This window comes from Strix aluco, chromosome 4 (assembly GCF_031877795.1).
Source record: "Strix aluco isolate bStrAlu1 chromosome 4, bStrAlu1.hap1, whole genome shotgun sequence".
Classification (NCBI taxonomy): Eukaryota; Metazoa; Chordata; class Aves; order Strigiformes; family Strigidae; genus Strix; species Strix aluco.
This window is the reverse complement of record NC_133934.1, coordinates 16,760,369-16,779,623: the sequence shown is the minus strand read 5'-3', so window position 1 is coordinate 16,779,623 and position 19,255 is coordinate 16,760,369. Positions and strand designations below refer to the sequence as shown.

Genomic DNA, 19,255 nt, shown 5'->3' with positions numbered 1-19,255 from the left:
AAAAAATTACAGCTGAAACAACTATAATGTAGCTATTAGCTGAGGCACTTTTGAGTAGGGGGTAGCAGGATTTACTTCAAGATCCAAACATCTACTTTCATATTTCTGCAGTGATTAAGCTCCTATTGTAGTAGAGACATCCAGTTAATGTAGTCAGTGGTGACTGGACGGTTACTCAGCTGACCAAGTGGGACACGGATGTGTCTAGCACCATTTATCCTCTATAGGACTTTGCCTAACTTTCAGCTGGTGCTCCAGAACGGTGGTGTGGGGCTTCAATAGGTGCCATGCCATATTTGCAAGGCCTGTGTAAATCTTTTAGGTATCCTCTGTTTGGGTAAATGATTCAAGCTTAATGTGCTTATGTTACAGTGACCTGAATAGCCCTCTATACTCCACTGACTGTATTGGCCAGATCCCCATTGATTAAAGGAAGCTTAGACACTAATCACATATGAAGACACCTACAGTTACTTGCCTGAATGTAGAGTTCAATCCTACCCACTGTGATCAAATAAGCTGGTAACAAGTTAAACAGAACTTGGATGAACTTGGGGTTTTGCTTCTTAAACTAGAAACAGAACATTTTCAACCTAATTTTTCAGTTAGTTCTAAGCTAGCAGTTAAGAACCTCGAATAAATGAAGCTACTGCACAACTGCTATGATAGAAGGTGATAGAAAAACCCAGACAATTAGAAAAGGCTGGGGATATTGTCCTGTTTAAATCAGATTATCCTCTGTTTGATACGGACTATAAATAGTACAAAGCACACGAACTACGGGGCATATTTTGAAAGGCCTTCTTTGGATTTGCATATCCTCCTGGCACCATTTCTTTGAGAGCTTCATTATCATAGGAAGGAGTCTTCACCTCAACAAGTTGCTTTAGACATGTGTATTGTTTCATAAATAAGTCTATTTGCCAACTACGTAATAACGGGAGTTATGATAAACTGGCAATTCAGAAAGGAAGGAAATCTGCATTACAGTTAGCAGATCACTTACAGACTTCGTACTTTGATCTCAACAGAGTAATTTTTTTCTGCTTCAGAACAGAGTTTCCTTGTAAGATTAGTGTGAAGTTTTAAAAAGTCCTGTTTTCTTTGGGCCTAATTTTGTGGTGAACAATACAAAAAGAAGCAGTTGGTGTTTCTCAGGAGGCAGCTAGCCTTGATGGACTAGGACACTTTTGCATTTCTTCAAGCAAGGAAATACTTATTATGAACTTGGCCTTCCCTTAGGACTTTCTGTAAGCAGAGAGCCTGGAAGGAACCACAGCCTGGAAAACTGAACAAGAAAAAAAAAAAAAGCAGGCTGGATCTCTTCACCATGGAGAAGACTATTTCATAAATCAGTCCAGAACTGAGTAATTCTGAATGTCTTTGGAAAGTAATACTGTGTCAAATCTCTAATGAGACTGAACAAACAAAAATATATACACCGAATTGACTCAATGTAGAGTAACAAATTAGAAATTGGAGATTAAGAAAAAAAAAGAACTCCTTGGGCTAATATAGTCTATATTTCTAAATTGCTAATTACTGATCAATCTCAACGCTTTCTTAGTATTTAGCCTATCTTTAGCATTTTCAGGTATCTTATTAAATATACATACACAGGGTTCTTGCCTGCACACGTAATACTTAAGACAGACAAATTTTTAAGAAATTCTTGTACAAAATAATCATGGACCACATCTATTGCACTTTAAAAACCAGATATAAACACAGTGATATTCAGCAGTTAAGAGCAAGCTATATTTCCAGAGCATCTACAAAGAGAAACCTATACTGTGTTTTAAATGTGTCAGGTTACATTACAAAACAACATTGACTAATGTAGTAAAATGAAAACTAGAATAAAGTTTTAAAACTGAAGAACAGTAAGTGCTATTAAATTTCAAATAAGGATCAGTTAATCATGGGAAATCTACCTAACACTTAGTTCACAAGTGTTTCCTGAATTAATTAGTTCAACAGAATGAAGTTCTATTTGTACCCTCTGCTTTTAAGAAGCTCTGCTTACAATACAGATTTTTAATTTATTTTTTTTTTTACTGTGGTAATTATAAACATTCCAACTATATCAAAAAGCTTTATTACGTGATTAAGATGTTTAGATGCTGAGACAAGACTATTGTCTTGGAAATGAATGCTAGAATCCATTCCTTTCAGGTAAGAATATATTACATCTTCACTCTTCTATATATTCACTGTGGACTCTGTGAGATGCATGTTCCTCAAAGAGTTCCTCAAGAATTTCTCTTGGTAATTTATGAAGAAAGGTGCACTCCTTAGGATAATAAATTTAACTTAACAGTAGCTTTGTGTATTGGGCTGACAATCAAAAAAGCTGAAGTCTCTTTGTTTGTCTTAGAATTTCCATGTAGTGTTCATAAATACTATTCAAATACTTCCAATTCCATTTCCCACTCTTTAGAGGACCCATCTGGGATAATAATCCTGTCTTTTCCCCAGCATAGATGGTCAGATAAATAAATGAAGAATCGGTTTATAAGGGCACTATACCTACTTTTGTCACTTCCAGGGAAGGAATGAATTGCTGCATTCTCTACAAAATGAATATCTTTGCATTGCTTTCATACCTGGATCAAATTTTTACGTTTATTTTATAAGTACCAATATGTGATTGTACATGTACAGAGATATGCTACATAATTTAGCTAATGTACAGAATGTTTTTTCCAACACTTTGTCTAACAGCAACACTAGAAGTAGTTAAAAATCAATATTTAATAATTTATCAAAATAGGAAATTCCTAGTGCTTCAATAAGAAGTTCACATCCTAAAACTGAAATAAATGTATCTTTGATTATCTTGATCAGGTACCCAAATGCATCCTTCTGAATCCTGCCTGTAACTTCCTATGAAAATTTTTATCTAAGATTTAGTGTTAAAAATTTGACCAAATTTCAGTTTTGGAAACTGGATAGAAATGCAAATACAGAATTTAGGATTAATGACACATACAACTATATAATGCTGACGTGATATATGGGAAATGAGAATATGGAAGATCCTTCAGGAGTCCAGCACTGAACCAGGCACAACACTAAAACAACACTCTCAGGTTTTAGACTTGGTATGTAAAGGAACCATGTCTGAACCTGCACTGAAACTACAGAATTAACTGTTCACAAGGCTTGTAAATAATACCCTTTGGAAAAAGATGAGACTGTTTCCCAGAGTAAGATTTGCACTCACTGACAAGTCAAAACCTTCCAAGTCTCTTACCTTTTGGTGGAAAATAGGACTTGCTTTCTGCTTTGTGAGGCCAGTCTACTACCAAAGGCCCAAATCGTCTGAAGCTAGCAGTAATTTCATCTAAAAACAGGTATAATAGTTGTAATTAAAATAGATGACATAACTCAATGAAAAAGTACTATCAAGCAAAGATCTATGTTTCTAGCAAAGGTTGATCTTTCATGGAAAAAAGGACCAAAATTTCCAACTTTCATGAACAGAAAACTAAACAGACACATCTTCCAAAGAGCTAATATTTACACAATATATTTCTGGTGATTTTAAGCTCACATTTGTTTTTTATTGCTTAATAACAGAAACATTTCAGAAGCATATGAACAACCCAAGGCAGTGGTGAAAACTGGTGTGGTACTTCTTCAAATTCAGAATCTGGTTTGAATGCAATCAAAACAACTTACTGTTTAGTGATGTACAGTTCAGAGCTTTGTAGGTAGATACTCATATATTAAGTACCATCACAATTAGCATGCTAGCAGTTTCCAGCAGATACCATGCACAAATCAGGCACAGAAACTTAAAATTGCCTATTTAGAGGTGCTTCTAACATAACCATGAATAGTCCTGTTGCAAGATGTACTATGTCCCCTGCACAACTTTGTGATGTCTTTCTATTCCAGCCACTCCTTCCTGTCATTGTCTGTAAGAACCTTGGCCATGGGGAAAAAATTAAAGCACCCTAACCTCTACAAGAGCAATAGCTCATCATACAGAAGTATGCTCCATTTCTTTCACTCGCATCCTGCTGTCAGCATATAAACAGGCAGGAAAGAAAGTAAGTGTATTTCCATGCGTCTTTGTTTAGCATTTGTATTAAAGGCAAGAGTGCACATTTGCATTAGAAGCTAAAGTGCATCAAAAAAAGCTGAAGTATATTACAATTATTCCCTTAGTACATCGCAGGAGAGCATCACAATGAAGATGAAACCAAAATATGGTCTTTCCATATCTGAAAGTTAATTAACCACAGTCAGCTTTGTTAGTTTGCAAGTTACTCTAGGATTACAATGTACCTTGTAAAGGGACTTCTGTTTACATTACAAAGCTAGCATGCAATTTACATTTATTTGCACAGGAGAAACCTAATATTAAACAGCACGATTACTTCAAATCAGCACTATTGTACAAAGCAATTCCAACTGCATGACATAACAATCTGAGCTTCTGTGGTACATTCTATGTTCAGTGCATCACAGAGTGCTCTGCCACTTGACCTTCCTCTGCCTTAGTTTCTCTATTTATGAACAGGAATAATATTAACCTTTATACACCACTTCTACGATCTTCAGGCAATGGTAAAATAGAATTTGAAATTCAATTACTAATAGAAGTTTTCTATGAATAGAGAGTAAAGCAGGCACAGAGGACACTATGAAGGGCTAAGACGTATTTGAAAAGAATATGCAAGGTAAGCAGGAGCACAAATTCCAGGTATCACATGCAATTCTACAATCCGCAAGTGCAGAATCAGAGACAACCATCTCAAAACCAAAAGAGATGGATGACATCAAATGATATTAAGCTCAACATATCCATTAATTCTCATTAAAAAAATATATAGTTGTAGCCTTTTACACCACAACATTATTTTGCTGGGTGGACTATTTCTACTACTTTATTTACGTCTTTCAAAATCTCTTTTTCTCTCTCTCTCCAAACTTAGCTTAGTTTTCAGGCAGCTCACCTTCATCAATATCTGGTGGAAGACCTCCAACAAACACTTTCCGAGAAAAACGCTCAATTCGTTCTCCATTCTGATGAGCTGAATAGCAGGTAGGTGAATTCAAGACTCCAACTTGATCACTATGACCATCGTCCAGCAAACCATCATCTATTGGGAAGAGGGAAGAACGACCTTAAAAAGAAAAGATAATATACATTAAAATAATTTTGTGGCGGTACCTGGCTATGTAATTTTAGGGAATGGGGGAATAGCAGTCTGGAAAGTAAAAATGAAAATACCAAGATATTAGAAAAGTACACATTAGTTTAAAGAAAAATCAAGAAAATGAAAAATATATTAAACTTCAAAAAGGAAATTCAAGATTGCAAGCTGACAACACTGTAAGCACAATACTACATACCACATTATATGGTAATTACTCTGTTGCATCCACTAGGAAAGTAGTAATTTGTTTTTAAATAAAGGGTCTTATTTATGAAGAGATCATATTAAGGGCTGCTTAAGCGAGTTTCATTAATCTGCCTTTGGTTTAGCTTCAAGTTAAATTGGTAACTTCTATCACCTGAATGAGTACTGCATGTCTAAAAATCTTTAACTGAACAGAGGGAAACAGAAAAATACACGGTAAGAAGTTTCAAACAGGTATGTCTTCTCTTCTGTTTTAAAGGTATCTGATGCTCATAATGCAAGACCAGATTTAATTTCTAAGAAAGCAAAAGAGAATTTTAATAAATGTACAAAATGTAACACTTGAAAAATGAGTCACAGTGCTGATTTATTCTTCTCACTCTCAAATCTTTCACAGTTTTGGAGGGAAGCCTTGTGGTGGTTCCTAACATGTAGCAATCTGCAGTAAGATTACAGCTACCCTGAAAAGCAACTGTAGAATCTGAGAAGTTCACAGGATGGCTTTGCATATGCAAACTGATCAAAACAGATGTATAGATGGCAGGGGGGAGTGAAAACATGGTAATTGTCCCATTTATTTCCCCCCTATTTCATATTTACAAATTTTAGAGAACTCCACAATGAAAAGACTCGGAAGGCCAGGATATGCATTTTAGCATTTTCAAACTTTCACTGCTTTAGATTAGCAACATAAAGATTAATGACAATTTCAAATTCAGAAGTCAGTTTTTAAACTGCAAAAAGCCCCAAAAGAAACACTTTTGTGAGGCAAAATAAATACCCCACATCACCATTTCTTCTGAAGTGCAATTTTTCCTGTTTCCCTCTCACATATTTTTAAAATAATTATTCATTAATTCAACTGCTTTCAAAAACAACCAAGCAAACAAAACCAAAAAACAACCTAGCACGATTTTGGGAAGCAAGTTAATTTTCCATCTCAAATAGCCAACTTCTTTCAGATTCACCCACTGCAACTTCATACCCAGGAGTAGTAAGTCGCCGGCAGCTGAGTCTGCAGTACTTTAACTGTGAGCCATACGGCAGTCTGTAACTTTTATCTCCTCTCAGAGGAATACTACCAGGAAAGCCCTGTAGGACACCTGCAGACATTGTGCTGATCAGCTAGTGGTGAGAGCAGTATGAAAGCCATTCACTTCCAGAAGACCACCCAAGAATCAAGTGCTTAAAGAGAATGCTGGAGGACAGCAAACATCATGACCTATGTTGTGGTAATGCCTAATGACCCTGATTTGGTATTTAAATCCTTAATAAAAATATAGTAGATCAAAAATAGCGAATGAAGACACAAGATGACAGAAAACAACCAAGCGTAATAAAATGTCATGAGGATTACAAAATAAAAGCAGGACCACAGGACTGTACTAAGTAGCAAAGACTCTAACTACAACATCTTTATGGTGGCATTTCACATTTATGTCTTAAGTAGGCATCCGATGGAGAGGAGTACAGCAAATGCAGAAAGCTGTAGCAAGCTCCTTCGTATGTGTGTGTCTGAGGACATGACTAGTGGGGAGCAAGTGATGGCATCCTTGCTTGCTAACACAAGGATGCATTCAACAGATCAGTAGAGTGCTTTTAAAAGTGGAAGCATGTAGCTGGTGCTCAATGGGGCAGAAAAGTGAGGAAGCAAGGGAGAAACAGAAAGTTAACACAGTTGGAAGAAGCAGACAGGCAGATTCTTCTTGTAAATCATCTGTTTAGACATAAGAAGAGCAAGATCATGCTACGAAGACTGCAGCGGCTGATTAATGTGGATATGAGATGAATAAAAGTGATCAGATCTTAAAGATGTATACAAAGAAGTGGTAAGATTTGATTACACAATCAAGAAAAGGGGATATAAAAACGGATTTCTGAATTACTGGTATGAATGATGGAGAAGATGGAGCTGTTACAGCAACAACGAAAGGAAAAAGTGGCTAAATGAAGAAACAAGACTCAAATTGGAGGAACTCACGGGAAACTGCCAAAGTGGAAATTTTAAGAATTTTCACTAATACATGAAAGTTATTCTTAACATCTGAAATCTAAAGTGACTGTAATTAGCTGGGTTATCTTTATAAAAAACACATAGTTTTGCTCTTTACCTCTGCAAGTCTCTATACCACAGGAAAAAAGTGATTTAAAAACATGCCAATTTTAATAAACTTATTGGCATTAGAAAATTGCCACAGAAGCATTTAAGTGTGTGTGGGGGGGGTGTGTGTGTGTCAGTTTTTGTTCTGTTTTTTTTAAAAAATGACACACAGTTTAGACTTAAGGAAGGTCTCTCTTCAGACTGTGAAAATTATGGGTTTGTGTTTCTCTAAAAGTACTTCTCAGACAATTCCAACTTACAATATACAGAAGTATACAGGGGAAAAAATAATCAAAGAATAATGCTCAGAACAATTTATTTTTTACCCACAGACCAGTATTAAAATCTAAAAACAATGAGAATCTAAGTCTCTCTTCCCAGTACAAATTAAACCATCAGAACATGTTCTGAAGTGATACCAGAGAGATCAGGTTTACTTTAATCTGGGTAAAGCTTTGACAAAAGCACTGTAGTTCCTCAGCTAAGATGACATAGAGGACAATGGATTCACACATTTAAGAGTAACATGCATTATATGACTCCTAATACTTTATTTTCCCTCCTCTTCCCTTTTAAATGTCTCTCAGATGAAGAGAGCAGAAGTTAATTTGCTAGGCTTTCACATTTCTCCTGATGACTGTGAATTAAAAGGATAAGCCCTTTTAAACACTTGTTTGTTTTATGACAGTGAAAAGCATTAAGCACAATCTGCTAAGAATCATCAAAACATGATTGTACTGTTAAATACACTGACCATGATCTAGATCATCATTCCTCTCTACATTAGGGCTACCAAACTGTTATGAACCAATGTGGAGATCAGGAGAGAGACAAATGAACTTATGTGTATGTTGTGAATACTGAAGCTATCAAAGATCTTGATGGTTTTGTTGCACACTTTACATGGCCTTTATAACAACCACAGGTCACATCGTCATATAGTTAAATCAGTATAGATTTTCCAAGGTCAGTGAGCATATATTGGCTTATATTACGAAAATCTGTTTACTATTTCTAAGAGTTGTCTACTAGATTTCTTGCTAAGTCTATGAAAGGCTTTTAGTTTTTACTCTGTACACTATCACTTCTACAGAAGAAAAGGAAGAACAATTAGCAAACTGCATATTTTTGAAGGGGGCAATGACTGCAAGCAGTAGTCATTAGCACAAACTAAATTATGATTAGAACTAGTGTTTTAACTGATTAAAGCATTTGTAATTCAAACTCTAAAAAGAGACCAATGATCGTAACAATCCAGACTGTACCTCTCCTTCCCGCACACCCTCCATCTTCCCCAAACTAAGACAACATGCAGATAAGCGTTTATAATCAATGATCTGGATTAATTGTAATGATCAGTAACAGCTCAATCAGAATTAATTGTACTGTAACAAACAGAAGTGAATTACCTCGTCTTCGCCCATAACTCCTCGCTGCATGCAAACAAAGGACAAATTGTAAAATGTCAAATAACTGTATCATGCCCACATATGAAAATATTTAAGATACAAAGAACTATGTGGGTAAGCAATAAGTAAAAATCTGCATTGGTACTTGCTACTGATAATTGTAGATGAGAATGCATTAAACAAAAGTCTCACTTAAATACTATACTATTTTACTACTAAATTGATGTTAGCACCAGCTGTAAAGAACATACTTTAAAATATTTCAAATTGTCTTTATACTTGATCTTCATGTTAATTATGGATGCATAAATTATGGTAACTTTGTAATTCATCCTCATAAATGTGATTTGTATCTTATATAAGTTGCTAAACAGGGTACTGAAATTATAAAAAGGAAAATATTACTTTAAAAAGCATATAGAAAGCATTAAATTAATCACAGAAACATCCTGGTCCATGGAACAGTTTGTACAGTCCTTTGCAGTGACAATACAAATGCTATAAGCCGTGACCTTCCTTTTTCATGAAAAGACCTAGCAGAAAATTAACCGCAAGGTTTTGTTTGAAACAAAAGACTCCTTGTGGTAGCAAACAAAATCAGGGCACAAGTCACAAGAAATAGCATTGTATCAAAAACACTGCACAAAGGCAAAGCAACAATTTCTGACAGACTACAAGCAAACCCAAGATTTTCCTAACTTTTGAGTTTCACAAGATTCTTAAAGAGATCATGCTTATAGCTAGTTCAGAAGAACATACTGATTGCTTCTCTGTCTGAAAGCTAGGAAACCAAAAATAGACAGATTACTAATACAAAAACTATTAAGCTGTGTGTAATTTCTTAGTTACGTTTCCACAAAGTATTTTCTATTCCTGTTTCACAGACTTTGTATCTGAGAAAGATTACTTTAATCATTACAGCATTGTAGTTAAATATCCAAATGGAAAATGTTACTATAAACCATAATGTTATGGCATCATTTATGAACAAAGACTGCTGTGTCTTGGCATTATCATTTTGATTTTACTAGGACTCCATACATACATCTCTCCTAAAAAGCAACTGCGGTTCTGGGACATTGAAACATACGCAGTCTCATAAACTCAGTGATTTGTAAACATCACTCCCTGCTCTGTTCTCATATTATGAAATACCTATATTATGGTACCTCCCATTTGCACAGGGTTTTTCAAAATTTTTAATAAGCATAATATTTTTTTTCTTTGTTATCCTGATCCCTTCCTACCAGGAATGCAGTGGATTGCTTATGGAATTCTGAAAATCTCTCTCCTTGCTTTTTCTCCCTTAAAACTGTTGATTTTTTTAAACAACAGTCATCATATTCCCATCCAACTTGCATTGAACTCACTTGCAAATTTATTTTCTCTCCTCTGAAAGAATTACTATTGATGAGAAGTCTTTTGCTTAAAGTTTTTCAGATCCTCCAACTTTCTACTAGTAAGCCAAAACAGAAAAGCCCACTTTCTGAATGAGACCTGAGTGTCTAAGGAAGTGGAAACACCTAAATCCAGATTTCCCACATCAAAATAGAATCCACAAAACATAATGTATTCTTCTATGTGATTAGTTCTCTCATTAGCTGCTGCTGCACGGGGAGACTGATGCTGAAATTCAGACTTGTTTTCCCCTGAAGTCAGGCACTTACAAGACACAGTTTTATGTCAGTGTAGCAGCATGTACGAATCTTTTCTGACTCTTGGCCAAAGTGACTCCCACGTAGCATTAGCACTAGCGTCACTAAGCCCTCCTCTAACTCCCTGTATGTCCTTTTTATTTTTCTTACACAAACAAAACTAGAGTAATAGCAATAGCAATGACTGCAGTGCCATGTTCTCTGTCAAAGAATAATATACAAATGAATATTAATAAGCATCTTTTGGTACAACCCTTAGTAATTTCTCTTCTGCCACTTCTGCTGCTTTCTGCCCACCAAAACATCTCTGCTATTTTCTTATATTTTCATAGTTAAGACAAGCTGATATGCATAAAAATATTTTGTAATAGAACACCTGAACTGTTTTTCTCTGTGCATTTAAAAATAAACAATAATTTAAAGGAGGAACACAAAAGTGTTATTAAAATGCTATAAACCCCCCAATGCAATTCAACTTAAAAGGGGAGCTGCTGCAGTATTTTATATATATGGAAATTACAATGATGTACCAAAGTTACGTGTGTATTCTCTTCTTCAGTAAAACAATGAAATCAGAGAAAATGGGAAAATAACTGTACTTGATATTGTCACATTATTTACTTCACTTGTCTGGCAATCCCCCCTTCCCTGATCTTTATCTGTCTTGTCCATTTAGATTGAAAACTGGTTTGTGCAGGGATTTTCTGCCACTTTGCATCCAGACAAATGCAGTCCCACTCTTAGACAATCTGTAGGCAGTGATGCAATAAATGTGATCATTAACATCAAAATGTATGGTTTTGCAATACTAATTTTTTAGTATTTTTGTCCAGACTTTAAGACCACAGTGGTTACATTATAGGTCAGTTGTTTTAATAACAGTAAGTACAGTGTCTTACTATTACTAAAAATATGATGTTAAAGCAAACATATCGTATCTTCATGAAACTTCAATATTTTAATCTCTCCACATTACATATGTATATATATAAACTTTCTTTCAAAGGCCAGACACTACTTGTGAAAAGTTCCACTGAGTCACTTTTAGTACATTGTAAGCAATGAGATTATTCTTTCTGAAGATATTAGATTCAATCAGAAATATTTCTGTATTTATTAAAATAACATGCACATCATGTTTTATACCTTTCAGAGCACATATGCTTACAGAGCATGTGGTCTGTATAAATATACACATAGATATCTAATTATAGATTTAGCTATATTTTATATATATATTTAATACATACATCTAAATAATTAGTATGTATGTTTAGATAAATAATTTAGATAAGTAATAAGGGGTGACAACCCTTTGGGAAAGGCCAGAAGACACTGTAGGCAAATAATTGATTTAGAACAACCAAAAAAAAGAGACATTAAACTTCTTCCTTCATTCTTGAACTTGTTCAAAGAATAAGTCATACAGAATTATTTTTTGTATCTTTTAGTCTATAAAGCTGAATATCTTAATTAGCCAAAAACTCTAAAAGATTTCAAATGAGTGAGAAAGTACAAGAGATACACTTTTATGCTAGAAAATATAAATTGGGCAACACGTGCAAGAAGTATGATGCCCAATAAAAATGGAGTCCAACAACACTGGAACCTTCCAACAATTAAGAGTGCTGTAATGTACAACAAAGACATTCCCTTACAGTTAAAACCCTTCTGTTTCTATATCCCTGAAATTTCATACTAATAAGGCTTAAACCTGTCAAAAAATTAATACCCGTCCCTTCTGCAACTTAAATAATCTCAGAGATAGAAATGAGACAGAAGTAAAAACACTTCTTGTGCGTGTTTATCTAACATCAAGACAATATAACTTTGTACATTATGTGAGCAATGTTATCACACAGATAGTAAATGCATAATTTCTATTTTATTCAGACACGTATTTCAAATATATACCAGCGATCAAATATGTACCTATTTAAATAACTCAACTGAACGACTAAGCTGAATTCATAATACTGTGTTGTATAACAGGAAGAACTACTAGGCAAGCTTCCTATATTTAAAGGTAACTACGACATTTATGATAGAAAGTAAGATAAAATACTATTTGTCACTAACTTTCCTGATTTAATGATCAAATGGTGACAGTGAAGTAATCTTTTCATTAATTTGTCATTTGAAGAAATCCATAAACAATTATGGCAAAATTTTCCCAAGAATCTAGATTAAAGGAGATAGCTGCCTAACTCCCATTTTATTCTATTTGATTTGGGTGCCTAAATTCTATTAAGATTTCTTTAGAAATCACATCTTTATAGATTTTAAGATTGAAAGAGATCATTATGACATTCAAGTCTGGCATGCCTAACAGACTACAGAAACTCATTTAACAATTCCTGTATAGGAAGTTTAATAACTTCTGTTTGAAGTAAAACACCCTTTTTTAGAAGCACAATCAGCTATAGTATCTTTAAGATGGAAAGCCTAACCCTCCCTTCCTAAACTAATCAAATGGTGAATTTCAATACCCACTAAAAAAATTCAATGCATTAAAACTAGAAAAGGGGGGGAACCTCTAATGGGGAAAAAACACCCTTACACTCCAACAAATTGGACTCTTGCATTATTACGTGCTACAGAAAGGTTCTAAGTCGACAATTAAAGACGTACTCAAGTAAATCCAAAGTATCTTTTTTTTTGACTTTTGAGATAACAGTAATTAAAAATGCATTGCTTTTTTTACAGCTTGAGCTGAAGCAGATATATAATTATTAGATATATAATTTATTAAAACACATAAATCAGCTTTCCTTTGGTTCATTTCATTAATTTAAATAATGAAAACTGTAGATATTAATATTAGGTACAGTTCAGTAAGTCCACTTTAAATGAGCTGGAAAAGATCTATCACTTAAGAAGAGGAAAAACTAGCTAAAAATAAGTTTTATCTAGAAGTGCTGAGTCTTAAAAGCATTGAGGAATTCTAGCATGGCTCATGTCAGAACCTTACTGGGATCCAGAGATATCAGTCCACTAAAATTGTCAACTAAAATCCAGTGAGGGTCATAATCTAGCGTTAAGTATTAGTGCACTCAGATGGGCCCAGGATCCTTAAAAATGTTGCTGCTTTTCCTTCATGAAGGTCTGGTTTTCCTGCTCCTCCTCATAGCGACTACAACACTTACTGAGAAAGAAAGGGATAAATGGGACTCTCTGGATTACCAACTCTCCTCTCCTGTACTCCTCCCTCCAAGGCACCAATTACAGGGAAATGTTAGCTTGAATCCACTTAAGCAGAGAACGAAACTGGTCTACAACTTTATCAGCAAGTGTTCAAGCTCTAATTCTCATTATCGCACATTTGGAGGAAGCTTCTCAATTTTTGCTAAGAAAGAAAGGTTGTGCAGGGTCTGAGGAGTTGGAGCTTCCCATAAACTGTTCCCAGTGCTTCTGTTCTCGAGTTGTAAGGAGCTGTGGTTCAGACACTCCTGATCTGAGGGGCCTCTGAACGGTATAAGCGATTGCAGTAGACCACACTGACATGTACATCAGACTCTCCAGGTACATGGCAGAGAGCTTAAGTGTCTAAACCAAGGCTCTGAATTAAATTCTAAAGGGCACACCTAAAAATTAGGTGTTGCAGCACATGTCCTTTCAATACTCAAGCTGTTATTTTTATCTTACCTATTGTAGGTTGGAAATAATATTGCAGCTTTTAAAGAGGACAGCAGTCACATTAAGCGCTAACTTCCAAACTACAGCAGAAATCCCACCAGCATTAATAACAACCAAGACATTCTTCAGTGCATATTGTAGCTCTTTGGTAAGGTTTTCAGGACAGACTGGTACCACTGAGATGCATTTTCCAATGTCTGTGATAATAGCAAAACCCCTTTTTCCTAGATATTCCATAGAGTAACAATGCTTCCCACATGCTCTTTCAGCATGCAAAACTACAGAGAAACTCACCACTCCAATTATTGAAACAAACTAATTAAAATTATATGGATTTCTTACACTGATTGCATTGAAATATTTGACAGTTGCTCCTAAGATTGGTTTTTAATACCTTCCCATCTAAAACTTCATTGTAAATCAGCAGATAATGACAATTGCACATATACGACCTGAACAAACCAGCTTGAAGAATAGGTCTCACAGTTGCAGTGAAATGTAGAGTTAACTGTTGTAAATGTTGTAACATCAAGCATATTGATACTCAATGTACAGGAATCAGGATTATGACCTGTGTGGGCTAAATACTAATTCTATTTCAATAGTTAAGTAGCTATTTTCACTTTTCAAGACACCCCATTATCTTAAAGAACTATTCAACACCAAAGAACCCAATTCTTCAAGTGTCTGTTGTGAAGTATCTTCTTTTACTGGGTATAAAACGAAACCAGAATTAAGAATTCTTAAGATTTTAAACTTTTACTCAGTGTTACACAAGGGAAATTAGGTATTTTTTACATTTTAGATCCATTTGCACCAGTATTAATCACCGTGCAGAAGGGTAAGGCAATTAAAAAATAAAAGAGCTCCACAGAACCACAAATCTGAAATAACTATTCTGAATGTATTTTTTAATAATTAGGTCTTTACTGGTAACATTTAGACCCATCAAGTCAATGACAGAAGTGTACTTGCTTCGTGTACAACAGCCTCCACATTTTCTAATCTAGAGAACCTGTGGCATTATAGCTCTAATTTTTCCCAATGTAGAAAACATTTGTGTGCAAAACCTCTGATTTATTATTGACTTAGATGGATTACCAAGCTCTGCTTCCTTCTTTAGCCTTGAACAAAGGCTAAAGTTCATGCCTTCACTAAGTAGCAGATGTTCATGAAGTTTGACCTACTGGGAGAGGAACGTGAATGTGAACTCTAACTTCAGCATATTTCGCAGTTAGAAACATATTTGACAAAGCCAGTTCCAAAAAACCCAACAAAAGTAAAATGTTTTTTCACGTAAGTGTAATAGAAAGTATCTAGTTCACCCTTTACTTACACAAGACAGAAAAACATGCCTTTCTGGCCACCTTATTTTTCTAATTCCTGTTTCTGTACAATAGATTTCTAGCAGATCTTTGAAGAACATAACACTGGTTTGCTTGAGAACAAAAAGAACAGTGCATCGTTACGAGCATTTCAGATTTCAAATAAGCTAGATATAATGAAAGGCTGTTGTAAGATTAGCTCCTGCCATTCAACTCTGAAAAATGGCAACAGTCCCATCAGTGTTGAAGACTAGAGGCAAGTAATTCAATAACAGAATATAATAGTATAATTTTATACCAACATGTCAGATTTAAGCTAAGCTAGAGATAATTAGAAACTGTTACAAGATTAGCACTTACCATTTAACATCAGAAGATTGTCAGTCCCTGGATGTGGATAACTCAAGCGACCTTAACAGAAAACAAAAATCAAAGAACAAAACAAATGCAGAAGAGGTTTTAGCTATTATGCTACAAAAAATAATGAAAAAATCACTGCTTAGAATTTAAATATAAACTATATTTCCAGTTTGCCTAAGGGAAATAAAGAGCTAATATTTAACTCCAAGCACATTAACCAACAATACCCTTGACCCAAGTTAAAGCTGACAAGAACAGACTTCTTAACCTTAATTCTCTGGTCATAAGATCTGCAATGTGCTTTGGGATCAGCTCCAATAGGATAAAGCCACTTTTTGTTTCATGACACCCAGAAATAGTGCTGACTGCTTTAGTCTTCTCTTTCACAGTGGCTGTGAATAACTGTACTATGCACACTGCTTAACAGAGTGGCATTTCTACAGTTTAGTGCTTCTCTACTAAATCAATTTAAGAAAAATCACGTCAATAGGAATTAAGGCATTAAAATTTTATTAACCAATTTATGACTGTATCTTGGTGTATTACATATAACCATTGCATGCAATATTTTTCAGTAAGTCTGGCAAAACTAGAGTACTGGTTTATCTACAGAGTTAACAAAATTAAAGAATATGATAGATAACATTTTCAACATTTTATATTGAATAAAAATGACATTAAAACCTCCTATCCTGACATTAGAATTTTTCAAGTATTGCATTTTACTACACTGGTGGAATGTTATACTTTACTAGTTAAATGAATGGTTCAAAATGCACAGCTGAAGTGTCTGTTCACTACAAATTCCTTTTTATTAAAGGAGACGTTTTCTGTTTACAGGAAGCTGCAAACATACCAGTAGTGCACACTGACCTAGAGAGACATTTACAATAGCTGCTGTGTTTGGAAGGAGTGTGCTTTAATGTGCAAAAAACTGCACTTCCATCTATCTTGCTATTCAAACATACTTGCTTGCTTGTAATCTGTAAGCATATATAAAAAAATACCGTAACTTAAACATTTAAATCTTTTGGAGGAAACGAGAATGTTTGTAGAGGCATAAAGAAGAATCCAGTCTGGAAGCAATGGGTATTTAGAACTCACACAAGGTTTAAAGGGGAATATGTATGCAGATGACTTGCAAGAGTAAGTATTAGTAAGACACTGTCATACCCTAATAAGGCTCACTCTTTCTAAAAAGAAACACAGAAGAAAAAAAAGGAAGAAAACCAAACCAGCAATCCATATATTAAGTAAGACTGTCTAACAATTCCTATCATACACTGATTCTTCCCCCCCTTCCCCATCCCTGCTCCCCCTTGGTAAACCCATGTGATTAGCAGCAAGACTGGAAATTTCTCAAAACAGGAGTTCTGTGTCCCAATGGACACCTTTGGGGTTAAATAAAAAACGTTTATGCTGAAAATCTGTAAGTAACAGGGTTCAGATTTTGCTCTTCCCCTTTAGGAAACCAACACAGTAATTTTCTACCAAAAATACAGAAAAAATATACATTATAAACTCTTACAGTCAAAACTTCAGAATAGCAAGATTAAGATCATTTAGAATATTTTATTCAGCATTATTATTTACAGGTATTGTGGCAAAAAGATTTTTAAACAGCCACATACTATTTCTCTTCCCACAGATTTAACTATTATAAGAACAGGTGATATCAGAACACATGCAGATTACGTAGGAACTATTTGCTTTGGAATTTGAAAGTGTGGAGAAAGCGATGAAGAGCAAGGGACGCCTCCTGGAAAAGGGCAGATGAATGCCACCAAAAGGACTCTGCTGTCTTCTCTAACCTCTACAGATTTTTTAAGCAGGCTTAGGCAAGATACTAAACAAAAATCTTTGTAGGAGCCTCTGTCTTCATGTTCCTTATCATCAAGATGTCCAGTTTTAAAATAGAAGCCATTTTTTGTGTCATGCTAAACATTTATAGCTATACCTAATGCTTCATGGAACTATAAATATTCTGCCCTTCCAGTAACGCATGCTGGTATAACAGGAAAAGAATTAGGAACAAGGCATCCTTAAATTGCAATCTGGGAGCTGCCACTGGTTTGCTCAGCCTCGTGTATGACAAGTCACTTTGCTTTATTTCTTAGTTCTTTGGTCTATAAAGGTAATACACATTTGCCTAACAGCAAGGATTTTACAAGATTATTTACTGTCACTGTCATGTTTATGTATGTTGCTACAGAAATACTTGTAACAGTATGAGGTGTTTCTTGCAAATCAGCATGCTGTATCTATCTAGAATAACAATAGAAATTGGAAGAAATTATCTCATCTTGAATCTCCTCGAGTCTGTGGTGACAGTCTTTCTCCCTGTCTGTATACATTTATCTTCTTTTCTTATTCAGCAAAGGAGACAAAAGATACATTTTTTTTCTGTAATTACTACCAAAAAAGATATCGGATTTAAGGCCCAACAAGAGAGAGAAGCCAACCAGTGTCAACACCTGGAGAGGAAAACTGTTTTAGAAGATAGTAAATTCTGGGTTTACAACTCTAGTTTTGCATTCTTCTGGTTGTTTTTTTTTTTTTTTCCCCTACAGCTTCACAAATAAGCAGCATCTGAAACAGGTACTAAACTGGAAGAGTTGAAATAATAAAGCACTCCTCATTAAGTAGCTGGGAGAGTGAGAGTGTGCACGAGGGAGCTGGGCCCACTACTGCAGCATAAAACCTATGAATCACACAAATGCAAGGAAACCCAATCTTGCCGTGTTACGGAGATGAATTTGCTAGCTCAGGTAATGAATGATTTGAGGGTTCGAAAGGAAAATGACTAACACAGTATTCAGTACATGTACAGCTATACTGATACTTCTTTTAACTCTTATTTACACGGTTATTTCAATGAAATCATACTTGGTGTTACTGCATTCTGGTGAACTTAATACTTGTGTTTACTATCTTGTCTAGTACTTGGACTTACAACCTTAAAAAATTGGTGATATAGGTTTGCTTACTTCTTCAAAATACAATCACTGCTATTTGATATGTTAACTTAGGTTCTTATCCCTCAGATTAATCTGTTGAAGCAAAATGAAGTGTTTCTAGGGAGTCCACCTGAATTGAATGATACACATAAATTCAGAACGCTTTGTGCACGGAACTGGGTGCAAGATCAGTCTTAAATAGAGTGCAGATTACACTATTTTTAAACAGACAATTCTAGTTAAATGGACATATACAATATTAAACCTCACTTAAAATATCAGTATATAAAATACAGAAGATGGAAGCACCATTTTATAACAATTTACTTTGCTTCTATCACATATTTCTTGTAAGCTATTTTCACTGCACGTTGTTCAATGCGTTCAAAAGTACCATTTTAAGAACTGCTCTCACCACAAATCCTATCTAATCCCAT

At 35.0% G+C, this 19,255-nt stretch overlaps 1 protein-coding gene across 2 annotated transcripts in view; it reads right to left on the bottom strand.

The window, feature by feature from the left end:
• CPEB2 (cytoplasmic polyadenylation element binding protein 2) overlaps positions 1-19,255 on the bottom strand; it is a 55,853-nt gene that overhangs the window by 15,064 nt on the left and 21,534 nt on the right. Inside the window, exons 4-7 of one of the 2 annotated variants that reach the window (XM_074822147.1) lie at positions 15,862-15,912; positions 8,886-8,909; positions 4,968-5,138; positions 3,257-3,346 (exon numbers count right to left, since the gene is read on the bottom strand). In XM_074822147.1, the coding sequence (XP_074678248.1) occupies positions 3,257-3,346; positions 4,968-5,138; positions 8,886-8,909; positions 15,862-15,912 (336 nt within the window). The remainder of the gene's footprint in view (positions 1-3,256; positions 3,347-4,967; positions 5,139-8,885; positions 8,910-15,861; positions 15,913-19,255) is intronic. The other variant, XM_074822148.1, reaches the window with a different exon arrangement.